This window comes from Austrofundulus limnaeus, unplaced genomic scaffold (assembly GCF_001266775.1).
Source record: "Austrofundulus limnaeus strain Quisiro unplaced genomic scaffold, Austrofundulus_limnaeus-1.0 Scaffold132, whole genome shotgun sequence".
Taxonomy (NCBI): domain Eukaryota; kingdom Metazoa; phylum Chordata; class Actinopteri; order Cyprinodontiformes; family Rivulidae; genus Austrofundulus; species Austrofundulus limnaeus.
Window position 1 is genome coordinate 703,614 of NW_013952534.1, and position 14,338 is coordinate 717,951.

A 14,338-nucleotide genomic window follows, 5' to 3' on the forward strand; every position below is an offset into this window, starting at 1 on the left:
GATGAGGAGTCGTCGAGCGCATTGCCTTTAATAATAGGAAGTATGACTGGTTAAATATTTGTAAAACCATGGAAACAACTTCAAGCTCTGATTTATGGAGGGAGTTTACCTGAAAAAAATACTGTGATTTTATTTATTTATTTATTTTTTATAACTCCCAGAGTAAAAGGACCTCCAAAGTAAAAATGCTGAACAGAGTAAATGGAGGAAATGTGGGTATTCATCAGTGGGCCACTTCCTTATTTTTTGAGTGTGTCCCAAGATTTCCCCCTACTGGACAGATGTGATAAAAACTGTTCAACAGATTATGGGGCTACAGCTGGATGGAAGTTTCTGCGTATTTTAAAAAAAAGTAGCAGCAACAAAGCACCACCACATACCTAACCAAGCTGTCCTGTGTTGTGGTATATGTGCAAATTAATTTATTTTGTTTGAACCAAGCTGATCCTTGCTCTGATAAAGGTTTGGTTTGTGGTAAGAAATGTTCTTGTTGTCAACTGTGTCTACGTAAAAAAAAATAAAATAAAATAAACAGGGCTGGAATGTGTTTTGTTTTAATAAAGATGAGGAAAAAACAAAACAAAATGGAAAGTGAGAGAAATCAGCTCGGCATGAATAAAATCAGGCGCTGCAGAGTCATCAAGGGTTCATCCAGAGTAAAATATTTTAGAAATGAATGGTGACCTTTAGTTTATATTTTCAGAGCTAGTTATGAGGTGTTTTGATAATTTATTATTGTGATTTGTCAACATAGATTTTCAGGCACAGGTGTGTTTGTCTGCTCAGTTTGGACATCAGAAAGTTCTTCATGAGGAAATTAAGTGAGAGATAATCTGGACGAGACAAGAGCTGTATGAACTGATGAGGAGAGAGAGATAATCATCTGCTTAAATCTGCATTTCTTCTGTTAGATGAGCTCCAAATAAAAAAGTTTTTGTAAATTTAGCATTTTTGGCATTTCATCAGCTGAGGAAACTAGTTAAATAGTTTAAAAATGTATTTATAATAATAATAATAATAATAATAATAATAATAATATACTAGGATGATCATCTAAAAATAACCAATTTCTATCTGAAACAAAGATCTTATTAAATTGTAAATGTTCAGTATGTTTTTTATCTATTTAATGTTTTTGGAGGGGATTGGGATTATATTATGTTAATGGAATTTTCACACCTGATTGTCTGATAAACTCAGTTAGAATGGAGATCAAAATTGCAACGTTTGTTATATTTTCAGCTGGTGTCAAACGAACCAAACCCTTTGAGCAATGTGTTAAACCCATCACTCACAAGTACGCACACTCACTACCCATTTTAGCACTCTATTACTATTATTATTACTTTTTGTTTCAAAACTCTTGGGAGGTGTTAACAGTGTGGAGACACTTTCTGCTGTTACACTTGATTGTTTAACTATGAATAATTATGTAAAACTAAAATAACCAGTAACCACATCTCTTCATTCCATCTTAGTAACATTGAATTCTTCATCTCTGACCTGGAAATGTCCCCAGATTTAATGTCAGAAATCTGGGCATCTTAAGGCAAGGTTAATGAGAGGAGAAGGAGAAGACAAACAGGTGAGAGAAGTTACCTGAGTGCTCTGCATCGGCAGAGGAAGAGGCAGCAGCTCTGAGAGCAGCGTCAGGCCAGAGAACAGACCTTCAGGAGCTTTCAGCAGTGAACTTAAGACTTCCTTCAGCATCAGGGACCACGTGTTACTGGCCAAAGTCTCTTCTGTATGAGTGACCTGCAGCAGACAAGAACATCTTCTCACTGTCATGACTCACAGTAACAGATTGCTTGCATCATAACAAACATGCAAGCTGTCACGCACCTGTTCGCTGACGCCCTGTGTGAAGGTGAGCAGCACATCCACGATCAGCGCCTGCACCCTGGTCTCCTCCCCATCCAGACGTCCTGATGCAGGAATGGAGCACACGATCATGTGGAGTGTCACCAGAACATTCGCCACTCGCGTGTCCCTGAACTGGAAGGCACCGCCGCAGAGCAGCTCGGTCAGCATGGTGCGCAGCAGCCTGAGGGTGCTGATGCATACGCTGAGAATCATGCAGCGCTGTGGCGTCGGGCCCATGTGGCCGTGCGCGCGCCATGGCTGCAGCAACACGCTGCACAGCTTCTGCAGGACGCGCACACAGGTATCCAGACCCTCCCCGGAGAACAGCTGCACACCTGCAAGGCTCCACTTCAGATCTCTCTGCTGGCCTGCAGACACCAAAAAACCACATTAAAGGATGTGATCTAATTTTTTTACAGTTCTGAAATTTAAATGTACGACTTTTTTCTTCTTTTTACCCTCAACAGCAGGAGGCGGACAGGCGATGTGGTAGAGGACCCTCAGAGCCGTGACCATCCCAGTTCCATCAGCGTTTAACACATTCTCCATATTCTGACAAAAAATAAGTTGTTATTGAAATTCAAAGTTTTTTCCCCTCACAATCATTCCAACACACAGCAAACCAATCATTTGAATTTGTAAGCCAAAGATGTAAGAAATTACTCAAAAACATTATTGCAGCATTGATAATTTTCATAAGCAGATGGATTTCCTCAAACAGAAGAAGGCCACGTGGATTTCTGATAAAAGGTTGCCAAAGTGAGTCATGAAGGTTTTGGAAAAACATGAAACTGAGGTCATTCAAGGTAGTTTGTGATAAACATGCAGAACTTTAAAACCTTGGGACTATTTTCAAAGAGATAAATAACAAAAAGAATCTGTTCAGCCCTGGGTCTGTTGGATTTTCACAAATATCTAAGGTGTGAAGAAATTTAGGTGAATTTAAGGAAAATAAATCGGTATTACCAATTAAACTCCCCAGAGTTTCAAGTAATATTAATAATACTAAATAAAAAGGCTGGCTTTGCAAACACTTTTTAAAACTCAATAATTTACAGAACCAGAGTCTGGATGTTAACCCAGTACTAACTCACACTCAAAAGAAAAAAGATGTGCTTCAAAGTGAAACGACAGCTGCAGCCCACAGGATCCATCCACTTGTATTTTTAGTAAAAACATTCTGAAGGTGTGCTTTGACCCGTAGCTGGTTAAAAACCACGTTGTATAATGGTGAGAACTATTTTAAGTGTAATCTATCAATATTAAGATGAGTTTGTAGGCACAAATAACGAGAAACTTGAAAAAGTCTGAAATCTCTTTTTAGTTGGCTTTGAGTTCCAGTACAGGATCGTGTGTGACCTGCAAGAACTCCACACTGTGTTTACATATTTATTGTTCAAGAGGGGTTAAACTGCAAATGCCTGCTTTCATCATTTTGCTGTTTTAAAAGCTACAGGTCACTTTGTCAGGTGACGTGCTTGTAGACAATGACAACACTGGGCTGTTTTCATCTGGCACTGATATAACTTCAGTTCTACACATAACAGCTGACTGAAGGGGATTGGATAAAATCAGCCTGATATAAACTAATCTCTACTCGATTCAATGTGTGTAAATACCTGCAGGTAATACATGAAGATAAAATAAGGTTACTGCTTACTAAAGCCTGGTTCACACAGCAAGATAATTATGCATATTTTTGACCAGATTTTGCCCTTCTGCCAATCTTAAGTACGCCCTGATTATGGTGAAGGCTGTAAAGATATTCCTGTCATGTGTGGTGAGTTAAGAGTCATCTAGTCGCGTGAAAGGACAATGGGACTGTGTCTATCTCAAGTTGAGGATATTTAACATGTTGGATTGTCTTGGCCCAATATTCCAGTGTGTGTGGTGTTCCCTAAGGACAAACGAGCTAGCAGCTTGTTGAATGTGACGTGTAGCCAATCAAACAATGAGGTGACAGAAACATGGAAGGGAATGCAAAATACAGAAGCCAAAACAACTGCCTTGGCACACCAGTCTTTTTGTTTTGTTTGTTTTCTGTTAAAAACAGTCCACAAACTAATGTCATGGATTCCTTCTTGTCGGCCATGTTTATCTACTCTGAACTCACGCTTGATCGAGACGTTTTGCGAGATTTCTCGTCTGACATCTGAATGTTGGTGTTAAATCTGTTCGTATGTGTTGTGTTGTCTTTGCCATGTGGCTGTACACCAACACACTGTAGGACCAAAACTGTTATATCTATGATCTTTCATCTTGATGTTTGAGCTCTCTCAGGTTTTGAAATTCAACCAACAACTTTTAAATCTTGCCACGTGAGCCAGGCATTAAATTAACACTGATTTCTGCTTGAGCCAGATGTGCATTAACAGATCTGTACCTGCTTAACGTAGTTGATGAGAGTAGGAATGCTGCCAATCTCAAAGCGAAGTTTCTCCAGAGGTTCCAGCCATTTACTGAGCTCTAAAAAAAACAAACAATCAAACATTGAAACCTTTTTCCTATAGCAAGACATTGATACAGCGCTGCAGATATTTACCCTGCAGCTTGGCATTAGTGTCATCTGCTTTAGTTACAGCGAGTAGCGGAGCAGCATATTGCTCCATCATCCGCAGTTCGTTAGAAGTCTGTACCACCATTAGGACAAGCATACAAGCATAGTTATACGTCACTGCTTTACGAGACTTTCCCTCTCTAAAAGAAAAAAGAAAAAGGTAAAATGATAGTGAAATGAAAGCACAGAAAGATAAACAAGCAGAAAGAAGAGAGCCGTACCCCTGTGCGTCCTTGCTGTGATGCTGGAGGAGAGTAACCAGACAGGACAGGTTGTTCTCCAGGCTCAGAACGTGGGCCACAGCACTACGACCTGTCTGCGTGAAGGTCATCAAGTAAAGTGCATGCAGCAGACCCAGAACCTCTGGGTTATCGCCTTCCTCGAGTCCCGCACCACCTTCTCCTCCGGCCGCCACGTGGTTCATGAGCTCAGACACACCCTGCAGAGTGTGCAGCGCCTGCATTAGCCAGACGCAAAAACCTTCTTCCCCGTAGCCGGGCCCCACAAGACTTCCTTCCCCTCCTGCTAACATGCTGTCCTCGCCCTCAGACTCAGCCATGGAGGCCAGGAGACGCAGCAGCAGGTTGGTGGGGGAAGCCTGGCCCAGAAGGAAGAGTAGACCGGACTGGGTAAGCGACAGGAAGCGAAGGAGCTCTTTAACGGCTTGAGTGACACCGACGTGTCCAGCTGCTGCAGCCGCTGACATCACCACTGAAGTGCTCTCTAAGAAATGGCATGTGTGCATATACCTGGCCGAGGACAAGAACAAAAGCACAAACTCGATCAGTGGTTTGTAGTCCAACATCACAAAGTCTAATCTCAGAATGAGCACCTGTACAGTGTCGGGTAGGGATTATCCCTCTCCTGTGGACCAGTTATTCTGGCCGTGGTGGGGAAGGCTTTCCCGGGAGGTTGCACCATGCAGTGAGGAGCAGATTCCAGCAGGTGATGAAGCTCTTCCAAAACCTCTGCAAGCCTATCCAGCTCAGCCTCACTGACAGGAGAGGAGCTCAGTGACGGTTCCTCCTCCATAGAGCTCTCAGTTTCCTCCATCTCCTCCTGAGAAAGAAATATGCTCAGTTTAGAATTATGAGATTGCAAAATTTATTGGTTTTAAGAAATTCTAACAGTTGTATTTGCAATAACGCCAACGTCCAATCAGAGGGCTTTCACTTTATATATTTAATTATAACTAGGAATGTCCCGATCAGATACTCAGTATCGGTGGCAGATATGGCCATTTTTTGAAAATCAGGTAAAATTGGATTTAGCCATGTAATCGGGCCGATCCAGTTTTCGCAACAGTTTTCAGCATCATCATGCTTTACAACTGCCGTTAAGAAGTCAAGATGCCCACAAGTATGCAACCATGTGTGGGAACACTTTTTTCAATGGAAAACAATGATGCTGAAACTGCATCTTGCAAAATCTGCAAACTGGATGTTTCTCGTGGTGGGAACAGCAGGGCTTGCTTTAATACAACCAACCTTGTCACTTGGAAAGAAATAAAGCTATCGGATCGGTATCGGAAAGACTAATCATTTTATTTTTAAAAAATCGGATTGTATCGGGATGGATCGGGACATCCTTAATTATAACCAGAATTGAATAAACGTCAACTTTAAAAACTACTCCTCTTTTAGGACCAGCACTGGAATTAAGAGCAACTAAATTATCTGCTTCCTGATTGGGCAGTTGATCTATGATTGACTTGTTGCTAGAGCTGCACAATTTATCATCATCACAATGTCAAGCAGGGTTGTAAAATTTTGTTTCCAATATTGTGCAGCCCTACTTGTTACCTTAAACGGTAGTTCAAGAATTTGTTAAAAAAGGGTCAAATTTTGTACTTGTAAATTCACAGATTGTGAGAAAATTTAAGTCCAGGTTTTACACACAGCTCCAGCATGTATACTGTCTGTGAGTAAATGTTCACAAAAGCATCACAGTTTTTACTTAACTTACTCTTTTTTTTTACAAACACAGCATGCACAAATCGACATTTATAAAAATAAAAACAGCAAAAGCAATTCTATGTAACATGCTCACTTTACAGGTTAAAAAAGTTGACTTAACTTTTGAAGATGAAGTATCAATTAAAAAATGATCAGTGTTGTGTTTTTGAGCTAAAATGAAACGAGGACGAAAATCTATTAGACCCTTAAATCACTCTGATTGATGTGATTTAAGAGTGATTTATTGCTGAATCCCGACTTGTTTTAAAACTTCAAACTCTGAAATGATATACTTTCAAAAACAGATGCGATGTGATTCTCAATGAAACCGTGTTCAGGAACAGGACTGATTGCGTGCCATCACCTGCTGCGGTTCACTCCATGCTGTGGCTGCATGATGGAGGTTGGTGAGTACTTCAAATGTGTGGCTTTTTTGTAAGATGGCGTTTCCAGCTGTTATAACTCGGACTGTTTCTTCATGCAGGAACATCTGGACCAAACGCTGTGAAGAGCATCTGGATTAGTGTTGTGTTTAAAAAAAAACTAAAACGTCTTTGTTTTTTTGTTGTTGAAAATGAAATAACAGAAATGCATCAATATTTTTTTTCCTTTCTTAAGCACTGTGTTGCTAACCTGGTAGCCACTCTTCTCTGAGATTCCCGCACCCAGGAAAGCCTTACATCCTGCAGGAGCGCTGATGAGAGCATCCAAAGCTCTGAGGATACTCAGCTTCAAAGTGGAGGAAAAATGGTCAGCGTGAAGCAGCTCCAGCAGCACATTCAGGGCCCCCTGATGCAGCAGTTCTGAGAGACCCTGCGGACACTCGGCCAGGCACGACGCCAACTTTGCACCGGCTTTTAATTGTCTGAGGTTCAGGGCGATGGGTTGAGTGAGTGCAACCTCCATACTCAAAGCCTGGAGAGCCCATCGAACTAAAACTCTAACAGGTTCCTCCACGTCTGCCTGTCCTTGTTTGATTAAGTAAGCTAAACCTTTGTTCAGTAGTCCAGGTGCCTCTTCCAGAGCAGTGACCCATCGAGCGTCTCTGTCTTCACCGACTCCAGCGAGTAGTTCTTTTAGCTGAGCAACTGCTTCACTCTCCTCTCCACCTGCCGAGCCTTCTGTTCTGCCAGCATCTCTGGGCTCTTCCACGGTGGTCTTCTCCAACTGGATATCAAAACGAGTCTTGTACGGAGAAGTGAAGTAAACCAGGGGTTTGAGTTCTCGTTCGTATGGATCGTACTGGACAGGTGGGACGGAAGCAAGATCCTCAGGAGTGTAGTCGATGTCGAAGGTGGGCAGCTTGAAGTTCCCGTTGTCCAAGTCGTCCTCGTCGCTGGAAATCTGCTCATACCCATCGTCACCTGGCAGAATGAAAAATTTTAAGTTTAACAAAAGTTCTCAATGGTCCTTGTACTTTTTGGTCATTAATTTTTTTCACTTTAAAAGTAGACATTGAAAAACGGATGGCTTCCTTTTATACTCCAAAAACGGAAAAACAATCTGGCTTTTTATTTTTCTCAAACCAGAAGTTGTCATGGCAACTCAACGCTGTCCTGCTGTGGCTTTAAGTTCCTCACCCTGGACCTCTTGAAGAAAAGCATCATGTGCTAAAAGCACCAGAAGCTGCGGGAAACAGTTTGAATCATCAAAAGCTGCGTTTCCATCGACCATGAAAATGTGCAAATTAGAATTTAGAAAATAAATTTGCTCAATTGAAACACGTCAATTTTGAAAAAAAAAAAGACGTTTTCGACAAAATGTTTTTGCGCTAGGATGAGGTGGTATTTCGACCGAATCGAAATTGGTGTTTTTCGCAAAACTGCAATGGAAAAACTTTTTTCGCAACACGGGAGTCACGTGACCAACAAGGGGCTGTTTCTACTGGCGAAAAAGATGATGACGAAGAAGATAACAGGAAGTAGAAATAGTAGTAATATCACAGAAGTAGTATAAAATAGTAAACTCACCGACTGCAATTTCCCAAAAACACAGCATATGTAGCCACTCTCAATTAGGGGCTTGTCGCTGGAAAGCCTCAATAAAAGACGCTGACGTCTCCTCTGATGATGAGCGCTAGTGTCGCGGTAGCAATTATGCTATGTGTTTACAACCATTGCCACCATGTTTGTAATGACTTACCGCGAGAACAAACGTATTCACACGTGACTTTAATAGCATTTCTTACTTAATGGAAACACTGCAGTTGCGAAACTGTTTTTTCGACATTAACAGAATACTGACAAAGTTTTGCGCACATTTGCACTGGAAACGCAGCGAATGATACTGCCTGGTTAGTTAGTTATAAAGTAAAACATGTTTGTTCATGCCATTATCAGACCATTTAAGGTGGAACTAGATAGCAAAAGTAGATATCTAGCCTTTATTTATTTATTTATTTTCAGGCAGCTGTCTGTTATTAAAAAGTTATTTAAGTAGCTCCTCCTTAAATGGTCTGACAACAACAGTGATCAATTTCCAGTTTGAGAAAAATGAAACGACAGACTGTCCCCATGTTTTGAGTGTAAAAAATAGAACAAAATCTGTGTATGGTTTGTTCTTTGGTTTTCCCATTTAAAAATAAAATCGCAAAAAGAAAGTAACTAAATGGTGCTCTAACAAAATATAAATCTTGTCTTTGCTTTAACCATTAAAAATAAAAAAATAAGTAATGAAAATAAAAATAATAAATTTCTTAATTTTGCAGTTGTTGTTTTCCTAGTTTAGTCCTAAAACAAAAAGAAGAACGACGCAAACACTGTTTTTCTTTTTCTTTTTTCCATATCTGTTTTTAAAAGGAAAATCAAATGACCAAAAAGTACACGGACTCTCAGCTCTCTAATAGTAATAAAAAAATCCTCACACTTAATGGGTTCCATAAATATGTGTAAGAAAATGAGTGAGAATGAGGAAAGCAACGATAACTACTTCGTCTCTTTATCATACAAAGAAGCGTACACTCACAAAGCTACTGCTGACCCCGGCGCCACCACTCTGAGCATGCAGGGTTAGTTTTGTCATGCAGGACGTGAGCACAGCACACACTGTGAAAAGGCATCAATCAGGAAGACTTTGCGTATGAAGGTTAACCAACAGCTATCAGGAAGAGTTTGGTGCACCATCCAGCGTTTGCAGATGGATGCAGCATGCCTGAGCAAACACTCCAGCTGTTGCTCGGTCCCAAATGGACCCCACCTCAGACCCCCTCAACAAAGTCTGACAACTTTATGCAGAATTAAGTTAAAAAAACAAGCAAACAAGGGGGTCAAGACCAGTGTCCGTTTGGGATTACAGGTTATCCTACTCTCACATAAGAACTCCCCTACCTTCCTCCATCTCCTCTTCCTCACCCTCATCTTCCTCTTCTTCCTCCTCCTCTTCCCGGGTGCTGCATTCCGTCCGTGTTTCTTCCTCCTCCTCGCGCTCCTCTTCTTCCTCTTCCTCCTCGCCTTCTTCTTCTTGCTCAGCCTCGGAGAACGCTTCCTCGGTGGGCAGTGATCTTTCAGGAGACACAGCTTCCAGATACTCGTCACGGCCTTGGCTCGGCTCCTCTTTGATCACGCCTACTGTGAAATTACCATCACAGACAAAGCAAAAACAGTGTTTGTTATACAAATTAATACTTGGACATAATCAGAGAGATAAAAGATGGTGCATTAGATAGCAAGGCGGTGAGATAAGTGGGATACAGTATTTGTTTCCTAAAAATGAACAGGATGTCATATTAAAATGTAACAAATCCATCCATCCATCCATCCACTATCTTTACCCACTTCTTCCTTTCAAGGTAACGGGGAAAATGTAAATAAATAAAACGTAAAAAAGGATGATAAAGAAAACAAGGGATAAGCTGTAATTCTTCCTTAGTTTTAAAGATGATGTTATACATCAGCACACATAGACTTTGTGGTGTTTCCACAGCTCTAACCTGTCATGGGGACCTGCTCCTCCTCATCGTCATCAGGAGGTGGAGGTCCAGGTGGAGTACGAGGCCCTCTGGGTGCTGGCCTGGGTGGGCTGCCGTTGTACTGTCCTTCTTTTTCCCATTCTTAAAAAGACAAGCAATGACAGCTCATTGGCACACAATAAATATATTTTACATAAAGAAGAAAAAATGTCAGTTCAGTTCAGTAAAGCAGATGTTTAAAGCGACTGCGCCGATTCGTTTCAGCCCAACAATCCTTACCTGATTTGATAATCCTCTTGAGCCCGCTTGGTTGTTGTGGGGGCGGAGGCGGAGGAGGGGGAGGTGAATCGTGGTCGTGCCCATGAAGACGATCGGCGGTCCCGTAAACGGCCAGGGTCAAACTGGTATACCAGCCGCGCAGCACCAGCCCATCAGTGTTCACCTGCACACACGGTCACAGTTACTCAAAAAACAACAGAAAAGAACATCAACCGTCTGTTTATTGGGAATTTGTTACCTTTCCACAGGGTCTGAACACGATGGACTTGTTTTCATCATATTCCAAACTGAGGATAAAGAAAAGACAGAAAATACTGAAACAACAGTGTAAATACGCTGACAGGCCAATAACAACAACAAGTTACATAATCTAGTATTTTTTGAGAAATTTAAGCCTTGATTAGGGAACGCATTTAATAAATCACTGTTTTGTCAAACTTATTAAGTGTCACATTTTTTTATCCAAAGTTGCATTAAATCATCCAAATCTTGTATTCTCAGACAGTTTCTCAAGCACATTCCACTGATTTTAAAGTGTCTGTGGTATCAAATTTTTGGAAAAATTGATAACATATTGCAAAGATAATTTCACACCGCTGACATGAACAGATGAGATATTTGCAGGTGAAGTAACAGGAAGTGATGTCAGATTATTAAGATTATAGATTATTTTGAGTCACTATCAGAGAGATGAATTTAGAGTTCAAATATTGTTTAAATAAACAAAAACCAGGAAGTTTTCTTTCTTAAAGTGTTCCCCTTCTATGTCCTTTCCTGTTTCACTTTGGCTGAGCCAAGTTCAAAAGAAAATATGGCAGTTATGTGACAAAATGGGTAAAATCATGTGTATTATACAATTTAAAAAAATATAAAGATGTTTTCTTGGACTTTTTGCATTTGAAGGATGTGCATGTCACAGACACTTTGAGTAGATTAAACCTGGGATCCTAGGTGGCCAGTTCATGTGTGTAAACTAAGCTATGTTACTTGAGCCATTCTAACAATGAGCATCCATACATCATCATTCTAGTATGTGCTGATGACGTCAAGGAAAAAAAACTTACTTTCTCCCAACATTTTAATTTCACTAAACTAATCACAGTCATAGTTTTTTATAACCACCTTCTATTATAAAATGTGTTTTTTATCCTGATTTATCATAAATTGTTACAAAAACATGTCTTGTAGTTCCAAGTTAATAAATTAGATGAATTGTTATGTTTAATTGAGATTCTGTTTTTAATCACTCCACTTAACCAAACGGAGTCTTTATCTAAAAAAATGTTCTAAAAATGTTAGTTACAGCTGTTTATAACATCTGATGTTATTTTAACACTAATCCCAGAGGTTGGACAAAAAACTTTCCCAGCACAGATAATAAGTTGGGTGTGCCACATTAACAAATTTCACAAAGCCTTACTGACAGGGCAGCTTTAAATACAACGTGGGGCTCCAGCGCTACTGTGCACACCTCTGTTATTATGAAAAGGTTTGACTGAAAAATTCCTCTTCACTCTGCCTGAATGAGATCTCTACATTTTCGTGTCACTTTCAGCTACAGTACAGGTAGAGTTGGGTTGGGTTGGGTTTCTGGATAGACCAGCTCAGTCAGGTCAGGAACAAAGAGACCTGAATAAGGATGAGTGCACAACAAGCCTATGCAAACAGGTCCCACATGCTCCTGTGACCGGTTTTACAGGTGGGACAGATTTCTCCAAGTTGGGCACTTTGATGATCCGTCCAGGAAGTCATTGGAAAACTGATAATGCGTTTAGACTAAACGGTTTAAAATGACAACATGGAAGCAGGGAGGGGTGTAAATGATTCTGACCTGCCCAGTCTGTGGAAGGTGGGGCTGTTGGGCTTGGTGACATTATTGAAGAACAGCTCCAACTGGAAGGCATGAGGAGACGTTTCCCTGGAAACACAATCACGACATATTAAGTACTTGTTCATTAGCTTTTTAGTTTGAGGTCAACGTCAAAAAAATGAAGAGAAAACAGTCAGCATATACCAAATACAGATTCCATTAAAGAACATCTTTGAATATTTTATTACCTGACTAACATACTGCTTTTATTGGATTTTGGTAGACATAAATCTCTAAGTTTTGTAAAAAAACAATTTGTAAACGCAATAACATAAACTTAAGGTTACTTATGAAAATGTAGATGTTATGACAGAACAATTAGCAAAAACAAGATTTTTTTACTGATTTATTTTATATAAAAGGCAATAAAAACAAAAGTCTCTAAGTATTTTTTCCACATCATTGACCTCTGGGTGTTTGTTTTTACATTCTTCAGGACTCAATCATTTAATTAGCATTTATTAGTCACGTCACGTCTCAAACACCTTAAAAGCCTGAGCAAAACTCAGGTGTCAAAATCCCTTCCTTTTTCAATCAAACAGGATTTTTTGAAACCACATCCCACACAGATATAACTTCCGTGTGCCGATATATCCACAGGCAATATTTCATTAGTACTTTATGTATCACAGGATTGAAAAAAATAGTATTTAACAAGGTCCTGCAGACCTTAAAGACCTGCCGAAGAGCAGGGAAACAACTAAAACATCTAGGATATATGCCCTCAAGGACCAGGACTGAGAAACTATACTATAAACCACTGGTTTATAGTCTTTTAAATCCCTCCTGAAAACTCAATAAGTTTTAACCTTGGATTTCAATTCAAGTTTAGTTTGAAATCCTGTTTATTTATAGCCTGCCTTATTGTACCTATTGTATGATTTCTGTATTTATTGTTTTTGTTTTTCTGTAACCAGCTAATAAAGTACTTTGATCAAATTTATATGTTTGTAAATGTTTTAACGAATTAAAATAAACAAATTCAACTTACTTTACATGTGTAACAAGAGCATCACACGGGAATGAACTTAGATTAGGCCAATAAAATACATTTTTAATAGACCTAACAAAAAATAATTATCTTATCAGTCTGTGTTTTGTAATGCAGGTTTGTCTGGTTTGACCAGATTAAATCTAAACCACCCGATAGCACATTATTTGAGTGTGAGTGTTTGTGAATCTGTGCTGCAGCTCTTACCCAAATCCTCTGTTGTCAGGTAAGTTGCTGTGAGCTTTGATCCCTGGAGGAATAACCCGCACCTCCGTGATCAGGACCCCGCAAGGAAACCGCACCACGTCCACGTTAGTTAGCTGAGTGAAGTGGACAGAATCAAAAAGCATACAAATGTGTTATCAAACAAAAATACATAAAAATATATTTAATGACTTCAATAGTCAAGTTTTTCAACCTGTTCCAAAGTAAATAGAGCTATCTTTATGATTAGCACTGATAATTACCTTGACAGGAAAACAAACCCATGTTCAACGAGGATGCAAAACAAAACTAGTGAAGAAACGTATGTGTTTATAACTCTCACTTACAAAAACGATATTCGTAACATTTATCTAGTAAACAACATAAATGCCTCATGATATAAAACCAGCGGTTTGCAATAACACACTGTTAGCAGAGTTAGCACCGTTAGCTTCAAGTTTAGCATAATTTTCCAAAAGTCCTGATTATGATTCAAGTTTTTTAATGCAACTAGTTAAACGGAAATAAAATATGTATTGAGGTGGGTCCGATATGCAAATTTACCTCTGCACTTTGATGCTTAAATGTATCTAGAAAAAGAAGCTCCGTTGACGCGTCCAGCGCCATAGCCGAGTAGCTTGAGACAGGACGGTGAACAACTTCCGGGTCATAAAGTCGGCTACTTCCGCTCACCCGAGACGCTTTATTATTA

At 39.9% G+C, this 14,338-nt stretch overlaps 1 protein-coding gene across 6 annotated transcripts in view; it reads right to left on the reverse strand.

Moving 5' to 3' along the window:
- virma (vir like m6A methyltransferase associated) overlaps nt 1-14,292 on the reverse strand; it is a gene marked incomplete at its 5' end in the record, with an annotated part of 30,039 nt that extends 15,747 nt beyond the window's left edge. For 4 of the 6 annotated variants that reach the window (XM_014015628.1, XM_014015626.1, XM_014015627.1 and 1 more), the window contains 16 exon segments: nt 1,600-1,755; nt 1,843-2,231; nt 2,322-2,415; nt 4,247-4,329; nt 4,406-4,560; nt 4,642-5,169; nt 5,253-5,479; nt 6,740-6,877; nt 7,009-7,739; nt 9,702-9,941; nt 10,304-10,423; nt 10,562-10,724; nt 10,800-10,848; nt 12,393-12,479; nt 13,630-13,742; nt 14,191-14,292. In XM_014015628.1, the coding sequence (XP_013871082.1) occupies nt 1,600-1,755; nt 1,843-2,231; nt 2,322-2,415; nt 4,247-4,329; nt 4,406-4,560; nt 4,642-5,169; nt 5,253-5,479; nt 6,740-6,877; nt 7,009-7,739; nt 9,702-9,941; nt 10,304-10,423; nt 10,562-10,724; nt 10,800-10,848; nt 12,393-12,479; nt 13,630-13,742; nt 14,191-14,253 (3,336 nt within the window). 6 annotated transcript variants of the gene reach the window in all.
- Between the last annotated feature and the right edge of the window lie 46 nt (nt 14,293-14,338).